This window comes from Oncorhynchus nerka, linkage group LG25 (genome assembly GCF_034236695.1).
Source record: "Oncorhynchus nerka isolate Pitt River linkage group LG25, Oner_Uvic_2.0, whole genome shotgun sequence".
Lineage (NCBI taxonomy): Eukaryota > Metazoa > Chordata > Actinopteri > Salmoniformes > Salmonidae > Oncorhynchus > Oncorhynchus nerka.
This window is the reverse complement of record NC_088420.1, coordinates 17476570-17486907: the sequence shown is the minus strand read 5'-3', so window position 1 is coordinate 17486907 and position 10338 is coordinate 17476570. Positions and strand designations below refer to the sequence as shown.

Genomic DNA, 10338 nt, shown 5'->3' with positions numbered 1-10338 from the left:
GTTTGCAGACGACACAACAGTAATAGACTTGATTACCAACAACGACGAGACAGCCTACAGGGAAGAGGTGAGGGCTCTGGGGGTGTGGTGTCTGGAAAATAACCTCTCACTCAACGTCAACAAGTTCCTCGGGGTACATATCACTGACAAACTGAAATGGTCCACCCACACAGACAGTGTGGTGAAGAAGGCGCAAACTAAAATCCTCACAAACCTTTACAGATGCACAATTGAGAGCATCCTGACGGTCTGTATCACCGCCTGGTAAGGAAACTGCACCATGCACAACCGCAGGGCTCTCCAGAGGGTGATGCGTTCTGCACAACACATCACCGGGGTCAAACTACCTGCCCTCCAGGACACCGACAGCACCCGATGTCACAGGAAAGCCAAAAAGATCATCAAGGAAAACAACCTCCTGAGCCACTGCCTGTTCACCCCGCTATCATACAAAATGCGAGGTCCGTACAGGTGCATCAAAGCTAGGCCCGAGATACTGAAAAATAGAATCTATCAGACTGTTAAATATCCATCACTAGCACAGAGAGGCTGCTGCCTACATACGGACTTGAAATCATTGGCCACTTTTATAAATGGAACACTAGTCACTTTAATAATGTTTACATATCTTGCACTATTCCTCTCATATGTATATGCTGTATTCTATTTTATACTATATATTGCATCTTAGTCTATGCCACTCTGAAATTGCTCATCCATATATTTATATATTCTTATTCCATTCCTTTACTTAGATTTGCGTGTATTAGGTATTTGTTGTGAAATTGTTAGATATTGCTGCACTCACTGTTGCCGCCTGCTACCGACCCCCCTCAGCTCCCAGCTGTGCCCTGGACACAATTTGTGATTTGATCGCCCCCCATCTAGCTTCAGAGTTTGTTCTGTTAGGTGACCTAAACTGGGATATGCTTAACACCCCGGCAGTCCTACAATCTAAGCTAGATGCCCTCAATCTCACACAAATCATCAAGGAACCCACCAGGTACAACCCTAAATCTGTAAACAAGGGCACCCTCATAGACGTCATCCTGACCAACTGGCCCTCCAAATACACCTCCGCTGTCTTCAACCAGGATCTCAGCGATCACTGCCTCATTGCCTGTATCCGCTACGGAGCCGCAGTCAAACGACCACTCCTCATCACTGTCAAACGCTCCCTAAAACACTTCTGTGAGCAGGCCTTTCTAATCGACCTGGCCCGGGTATCCTGGAAGGACATTGACCTCATCCCATCAGTTGAGGATGCCTGGTCATTCTTTAAAAGTAACTTCCTCACCATTTTAGATAAGCATGCTCTGTTCAAAAAATGCAGAACTAAGAACAGATATAGCCCTTGGTTCACTCCAGACCTGACTGCCCTCGACCAGCACAAAAACATCCTGTGGCGGACTGCAATAGCATCGAATAGTCCCCGCGATATGCAACTGTTCAAGGAAGTCGGTAACCAATACACGCAGTCAGTCAGGAAAGCTAAGGCCAGCTTCTTCAGGCAGAAGTTTGCATCCTGTAGCTCCAACCCCAAAAAGTTCTGGGACACTGTGAAGTCCATGGAGAACAAGAGCACCTCCTCCCAGCTGCCCACTGCACTGAGGCTAGGTAACACGGTCACCACCGATAAATCCATGATTATCGAAAACTTCAACAAGCATTTCTCAACGGCTGGCCATGCCTTCCGCCTGGCTACTCCAACCTCGGCCAACAGCTCCGCCCCCACCCCCCTCCCGCAGCTACTCGCCCAAGCCTCTCCAGGTTCTCCTTTACCCAAATCCAGATAGCAGATGTTCTGAAAGAGCTGCAAAACCTGGACCCGTACAAATCAGCTGGGCTTGACAATCTGGACCCTCTATTTCTGAAACTATCCGCCGCCATTGTCGCAACCCCTATTACCAGCCTGTTCAACCTCTCTTTCATATCGTCTGAGATCCCCAAGGATTGGAAAGCTGCCGCAGTCATCCCCCTCTTCAACATTTACATTTAAGTCATTTAGCAGACGCTCTTATCCAGAGCGACTTACAAATGGGTGCGTTCACCTTATGACATCCAGTGGAACAGCCACTTTACAATAGTGCATCTAAATCTTTTTAAGGGGGGTGAGAAGGATTACTTTATCCTATCCTAGGTATTCCTTAAAGAGGTGGGGTTTCAGGTGTCTCATGAAGGTGGTGATTGACTCCGCTGTCCTGGCGTCGTGAGGGAGTTTGTTCCACCATTGGGGGGCCAGAGCAGCGAACAGTTTTGACTGGGCTGAGCGGGAACTGTACTTCCTCAGTGGTAGGGAGGCGAGCAGGCCAGAGGTGGATGAACGCAGTGCCCTTGTTTGGGTGTAGGGCCTGATCAGAGCCTGGAGGTACTGAGGTGCCGTTCCCCTCACAGCTCCGTAGGCAAGCACCATGGTCTTGTAGCGGATGCGAGCTTCAACTGGAAGCCAGTGGAGGGAGCGGAGGAGCGGGGTGACGTGAGAGAACTTGAGAAGGTTGAACACCAGACGGGCTGCGGCGTTCTGGATGAGTTGTAGGGGTTTAATGGCACAGGCAGGGAGCCCAGCCAACAGCGAGTTGCAGTAATCCAGACGGGAGATGACAAGTGCCTGGATTAGGACCTGCGCCGCTTCCTGTGTGAGGCAGGGTCGTACTCTGCGGATGTTGTAGAGCATGAACCTACAGGAACGGGCCACCGCCTTGATGTTAGTTGAGAACGACAGGGTGTTGTCCAGGATCACGCCAAGGTTCTTAGCGCTCTGGGAGGAGGACACAATGGAGTTGTCAACCGTGATGGCGAGATCATGGAACGGGCAGTCCTTCCCGGGAGGAAGAGCAGCTCCGTCTTGCCGAGGTTCAGCTTGAGGTGGTGATCCGTCATCCACACTGATATGTCTGCCAGACATGCAGAGATGCGATTCGCCACCTGGTCATCAGAAGGGGGAAAGGAGAAGATTAATTGTGTGTCGTCTGCATAGCAATGATAGGAGAGACCATGTGAGGTTATGACAGAGCCAAGTGACTTGGTGTATAGCGAGAATAGGAGAGGGCCTAGAACAGAGCCCTGGGGGACGCCAGTGGTGAGAGCGCGTGGTGAGGAGACAGATTCTCGCCACGCCACCTGGTAGGAGCGACCTGTCAGGTAGGACGCAATCCAAGCGTGGGCCGCGCCGGAGATGCCCAACTCGGAGAGGGTGGAGAGGAGGATCTGATAGTTCACAGTATCGAAGGCAGCCGATAGGTCTAGAAGGATGAGACCAGAGGAGAGAGAGTTAGCTTTAGCAGTGCGGAGCGCCTCCGTGATACAGAGAAGAGCAGTCTCAGTTGAATGACTAGTCTTGAAACCTGACTGATTTGGATCAAGAAGGTCATTCTGAGAGAGATAGCGGGAGAGCTGGCCAAGGACGGCACGTTCAAGAGTTTTGGAGAGAAGTTGTCTGTAGTTGTTGACATCGGAGGGATCGAGTGTAGGTTTTTTCAGAAGGGGTGCAACTCTCGCTCTCTTGAAGACGGAAGGGACGTAGCCAGCGGTCAGGGATGAGTTGATGAGCGAGGTGAGGTAAGGGAGAAGGTCTCCGGAAATGGTCTGGAGAAGAGAGGAGCGGATAGGGTCAAGCGGGCAGGTTGTTGGGCGGCCGGCCGTCACAAGACGCGAGATTTCATCTGGAGAGAGAGGGGAGAAAGAGGTCAGAGCACAGGGTAGGGCAGTGTGAGCAGAACCAGCGGTGTCGTTTGACTTAGCAAACGAGGATCGGATGTCGTCGACCTTCTTTTCAAAATGGTTGACGAAGTCATCTGCAGAGAGGGAGGAGGGGGGGAGGATTCAGAAGGGAGGAGAAGGTGGCAAAGAGCTTCCTAGGGTTAGAGGCAGATGCTTGGTATTTAGAGTGGTAGAAAGTGGCTTTAGCAGCAGAGGCAGAAGAGGAAAATGTAGAGAGGAGGGAGTGAAAGGATGCCAGGTCCGCAGGGAGGCGAGTTTTCCTCCATTTCCGCTCGGCTGCCCGGAGCCCTGTTCTGTGAGCTCGCAATGAGTCGTCGAGCCACGGAGCGGGAGGGAGGACCGAGCCGGCCTGGAGGATAGGGGACATAGAGAGTCAAAGGATGCAGAAAGGGAGGAGAGGAGGGTTGAGGAGGCAGAATCAGGAGATAGGTTGGAGAAGGTTTGAGCAGAGGGAAGAGATGATAGGATGGAAGAGGAGAGAGTAGCGGGGAGAGAGAGCGAAGGTTGGGACGGCGCGATACCATCCGAGTAGGGGCAGTGTGGGAAGTGTTGGATGAGAGCGAGAGGGAAAAGGATACAAGGTAGTGGTCGGAGACTTGGAGGGGAGTTGCAATGAGGTTAGTGGAAGAACAGCATCTAGTAAAGATGAAGTCGAGCGTATTGCCTGCCTTGTGAGTAGGGGGAAGGTGAGAGGGTGAGGTCAAAAGAGGAGAGGAGTGGAAAGAAGGAGGCAGAGAGGAATGAGTCAAAGGTAGACGTGGGGAGGTTAAAGTCGCCCAGAACTGTGAGAGGTGAGCCGTCCTCAGGAAAGGAGCTTATCAAGGCATCAAGCTCATTGATGAACTCTCCGAGGGAACCTGGAGGGCGATAAATGATAAGGATGTTAAGCTTGAAAGGGCTGGTAACTGTGACAGCATGGAATTCAAAGGAGGCGATAGACAGATGGGTAAGGGGAGAAAGAGAGAATGACCACTTGGGAGAGATGAGGATCCCGGTGCCACCACCCCGCTGACCAGAAGCTCTCGGGGTGTGCGAGAACACGTGGACGGACGAAGAGAGAGCAGTAGGAGTAGCAGTGTTATCTGTGGTGATCCATGTTTCCGTCAGTGCCAAGAAGTCGAGGACTGGAGGGAGGCATAGGCTGAGATGAACTCTGCCTTGTTGGCCGCAGATCGGCAGTTCCAGAGGCTACCGGAGACCTGGAACTCCACGTGGGTCGTGCGCGCTGGGACCACCAGATTAGGGTGGCCGCGGCCACGCGGTGTGGAGCGTTTGTATGGTCTGTGCAGAGAGGAGAGAACAGGGATAGACAGACACATAGTTGACAGGCTACACAAGAGGCTACGCTAATGCAAAGGAGATTGGAATGACAAGTGGACTACACGTCTCGAATGTTCAGAAAGTTAAGCTTACGTAGCAAGAATCTTATTGACTAAAATGATTAAAATGATACAGTACTGCTGAAGTAGGCTGGCTGGCAGTGGCTGCGTTGTTGACTTTGTAGGCTAGCTGGCAGTGGCTGCGTTGTTGACACTACACTAATCAAGTCGTTCCGTTGAGTGTGATAGTTTCTACAGTGCTGCTATTCGGGGGCTAGCTGGCTAGCTAGCAGTGTTGATTACGTTACGTTGCGTTAAAAGAACGGGGGAGACACCCTGGACCCAAACTGTTACAGACCTATATCCATCCTGCCCTGCCTATCTAAGGTCTTCGAAAGCCAAGTCAACAAACAGGTCACTGACCATCTCGAATCCCACCGTACCTTCTCCGCTGTGCAATCTGGTTTCCGAGCCGGTCACGGGTGCACCTCAGCCACGCTCAAGGTACTAAACGATATCATAACCGCCATCGATAAAAGACAGTATTGTGCAGCCGTCTTCATCGACCTTGCCAAGGCTTTCGACTCTGTCAATCACCATATTCTTATCGGCAGACTCAGTAGCCTCGGTTTTACGGATGACTGCCTTGCCTGGTTCACCAATTACTTTGCAGACAGAGTTCAGTGTGTCAAATCGGAGGGCATGCTGTCCGGTCCTCTGGCAGTCTCTATGGGGGTGCCACAGGGTTCAATTCTCGGGCCGACTCTTTTCTCTGTATATATCAATAATGTTGCTCTTGCTGCGGGCGATTCCCTGATCCACCTCTACGCAGACGACACCATTCTATATACTTCGGATGGCAGTGATATGCAGTTTATCACAGTGCCATCCGTTTTGTCACTAAAGCACCTTATACCACCCACCACTGCGACTTGTATGCTCTAGTCGGCTGTAGCCAGACCCACTGGCTCCAGGTCATCTACAAGTCCATGCTAGGTAAAGCTCCGCCTTATCTCAGTTCACTGGTCACGATGGCAACACCCATCCGTAGCACGCGCTCCAGCAGGTGTATCTCACTGATCATCCCTAAAGCCAACACCTCATTTGGCCGCCTCTCGTTCCAGTTCTCTGCTGCCTGTGACTGGAGCGAATTGCAAAAATCGCTGAAGTTGGAGACTTTTATCTCCTCACCAACTTCAAACATCTGCTATCTGAGCAGCTAACCGATCGCTGCAGCTGTACATAGTCTATTGGTAAATAGCCCACCCATTTTCACCTACCTCATCCCCATACTGTTTTTATTTATTTACTTTTCTGCTCTTTTGCACACCAATATCCAGTTTTTATATACATCAATGGTCCAGGCAACAAACACTTTTGTTTAGCCTACTCTGTGAAACACAAAATTTAAAAAAAGCTTTGGAGGGATTACAGCGCAACTCCAGTAGGACACCTGTACATGACCATCTGATCATGTATCCCTCCAGTGTTAATCTGCAAAATTGTAATCATTCGCCTACCTCCTCATGCCTTTTGCACACAATGTATATAGACTCCCTTTTTTTTCTACTGTGTTATTGACTTGTTAATTGTTTACTCCATGTGTAACTCTGTGTTGTCTGTTCACACTGCTATGCTTTATCTTGGCCAGGTCGCAGTTGCAAATGAGAACTTGTTCTCAACTAGCCTACCTGGTTAAATAAAGGTGAAATAAAATAAAAAAATAAAACTGTCGGATCTAGAAGCACAAGCATTTCGCAATACTCCCAATAACATCTGCTGAACATGTGTATGTGACCTAAATCACAAAATAGAGAGGTGAGAAGTGATATATGCCAATTGGGAATCAGTGGGATGATTAGATGGCCATGCTTGAAAAGGGCCAGGTTGGGAATTTGGCTCATTATCATTTGAGGATCAGTCAGTTTACTGACTGCAGTAGTCGATCTCAAACTCGAGCACAGTCTGAAAGGGGGCCTTTGTGTTCAATATTTGTGATTAAAAAGCAGTAATACAAATAAACAATCCTTAATCAATTAGATAATAATTCAACATGCCAAAATGGGGAAATCCTTCTTTAAAGTAGCCCAGGGGCATGTTTTTTTAAAACACAAACATCATGCAAATTATGACCCACACAATGACTTGACAAATCATCACATTTTTACTGAGCTATAGGCTCAAGAAGGGCTCCCGAGGGGCACAGCGGTCTAAGGCACTGCATCTCAGTGCCTGAGGCGTCACAACGCCCCTCATCCCACATACCTAACAGTCTCATGAAACAAAACACCACTACCCCTCCCCCTTCTAACGGTTCCATTCTACAGCGTTAAGCCATTGCCAAGACGCAGCACAAAAGCATCATGTGACCTGGCTGAAAAAAAAGTCCAAGCATTACATCAGCCCAGGAAGTCAGCCATCAAAATAAAATATACATACTCTGAAAGGGGACACGGGCATTAGACCAGAAAACAACTGTGTGGATTAGTGTTGTTGTTCTAGCTAAAAGACTCGACTAACATTGTGGTTGGAGAGAATACAATGAGGGGAAATCTAAACTTATTTCTGGTGTTAATGGTATGATAACTGAAAACATTTAGGGATAGGGTAAAATAGCCTATATTAATCGATAGCATATATATATTTTATGTAATTATACAATACACATATTCTTATTGTGAAATGTACATGAGTAGCCTACAGTATAATAAGCTATAGTTTATCTGCACTTTTTTTTTTAGATAGCAATTCCCACCAGTGTTTTAAACCTGTGCTTACGTCTTTAAATCACTCTCCCACGTGTGTATTCAAATTCTATTTCTCTTTTTAGAGCATGCCCATTGGTCCATATGAATTTGGCGGGGCGGAATTCGTAGGGATGGTAAAGACGACATGTGTTTTAATTGGACGGCGTAGTTATTACGTTAGGGTATAAAGTAGTGTTAAAACTAGAAACAGTTCCATTCTTCTCGATGTTCAGCTGTTTATTAGGGCTACCCTTTAATTTCTTAGACCCATACACTCATTTGCTTCAGCACATAGAAACGACGAAGCACATCTTGCGTTTATCAAATGTCTGTTTCTAAAACAAACAAGCAGTTACGTCACTTTAGAGAATTCAGTACCATTTGGAAGCAATTAGTCGCTACGGTATAGGACAAACGACTCCGTCGGGGATTTGAGGATTAGGCTACTTTTAACCATTTGTGTTTCCACAAGAACTTTAACACGAGAGACTTAGTGATTTTGCTTAACAGTCTCAGTGTTTAATCATGGAGTATAAAGTTGAGGCGCATCGGATTATGAGTATTTCACTGGGGAAGATTTACAACTCCAGGGTTCAACGTGGTGGGATCAAACTACACAAAAATCTACTGGTCTCCCTGGTTCTACGTAGTGCCCGGCAAGTATACCTTCGTGACTACTACGGCGGGATATGCCTGAGTGCTCAGCAAGCAAGAGAGTGGTGTGAGGGAGAGTACATGGACTCAGAACAAGACAAATTGGTCCCCGGTTCGACAGAGAGCCTGCCTGAATCAGACGGGCAGAGTGAAGTGGCCGTGGACAAGCAGGAGCCCAGCAATGTGATCGAATCCCACGCGGCACTGGACGTTGAATCTGAAGCGAGTGGTGAGCAAGATCACGCCGAAAATGGAGTTTTGGATTCAGGATGCAGCGAGTTGAAAACACCGGAAGAGAGCCCAGAGGCTAGTCCTACACGTGAGGTCTCCAATGTTGTTACTACTATCTCATCCAACTGTATTAGTGGTCCCCCTCCGAGTAATCCAAAACAGACTACAGAGACGCCGAACGACTGCCAGACGGACGACGGTGAATCAGTGGAGGAAAATGTGCACGTGCCCCATACTTGCACTAACAGGAAACGGAGTGCCGACGACTCTGAACTCACAGACTCCCTGCCGAAAAAAACGAAAGTAATGTCCTCAACTCTAATTTCTAAAAACGACGAAAAGAAAGCGGAAACCGAAGAAATGGACACCAGCAATGTCTCGAGTTTGATAACAATATTCGGTTCCAGTTTTTCTGGACTCTTGAGTAGTGAAGACGGAGCGCAGCCCGATTCCGAGGCAGAGGACAGTGACTCAGGACAAATCTGTTGTGATCAAATGTTAAAAAACCTCAACCCTTGGAGTACTGCAATTGTCGCTTTTTAAACATTGAAACTGTGGTTTTGACCTCTTGGGGATATTAATAAAGCTGGAACATGAAGCAAAGTTCCACCAACTACCCCCACAAACACGTGGTGGACTGAGTACCTAGTAAATTTGGAGTTCCCCAAACATCATAATGAAAGTAGGCCTACTGTAGTAGCTATTTACATGGAACATCTATTGAAAGAATGTTCGAGAGGTGCTTTAGGAAGTGATAAATAATGTTAACGATGGGCTCTTGATAGTCAACACTTTGAAACGTGCTTCTACACAAGTCGTCTACATTGTAACGTACCAAAAGCGCCATGTATCAATTCATAAAATGTAACGTTATTCTTTTTAACGTGGATAATATTATGGGACTGGATGTGACTCAATGCTAACGCAATCTGTTGTGAATTTGCTGGTCACTACAGTGTCTTTGTTTTATAAAGACTTGTACATTTGTAATAGTGTGCCTGTAAATACTGTTTTCCTATGTCCTACTCAATCTATGTATTTTGGTATCTGCCATGGATTATGATAATTGCGTGATGCTCACGTATTAAAACATTGTCTAACAATTCACTTTTCTGTGCTCTTTTCATGGGGGTTGGTTTGTACATAATGCAGCAAGTATTGCTACGCGGACAGTGTCGTGTCACTTAGTAGAGGTTGGTGGCCAAATGTGAGCAGTAGGATACCATTTCTACTGTAGACAACTTCACAGTATTTATGATACATTATCATATGCAGGTGTATTGTGACCCTTCAAGTACTATAAAATTAACCAAACAATTCCAGTCATTTAATCATACATTGCTATTAAAGAGATTTTATGTATTTCTCAAAGCAAGTCCAACATGGTTAAATAAGCCCAACTACTGATCATCAGTAAATTTAGGCTTACAGCTTTTAGATGCCCTGGATCCAACATCTCAACATACATCACTTTTATAGCTCAGCAGGGAGGGCCAAACTATTTGTCACGATACGGAAAAGTATTCCGGAATGATGTCGGGCATCAAATACATCAATTTACTCTACGCTGCAATCCATTTTCTTTGTGTCGACAGGCATGTCTGCTATGCAGTGTCAAGTTTCTACTATAGCTTCTGTTAAAGCTTATCCTGGCTTGTGCTGTTCAA

At 47.3% G+C, this 10338-nt stretch overlaps 1 protein-coding gene across 1 annotated transcript; it reads left to right on the top strand.

The window, feature by feature from the left end:
• Positions 1-7994: 7994 nt before the first annotated feature.
• On the top strand, positions 7995-9774 carry LOC115109090 (immediate early response gene 5 protein-like). The gene has a single exon (XM_029633681.2). The coding sequence runs from the start codon at positions 8312-8314 to the stop codon at positions 9212-9214; it is 903 nt and encodes a 300-aa protein (XP_029489541.1). The 5' UTR covers positions 7995-8311; the 3' UTR covers positions 9215-9774.
• The last annotated feature ends 564 nt before the right edge of the window (positions 9775-10338 follow it).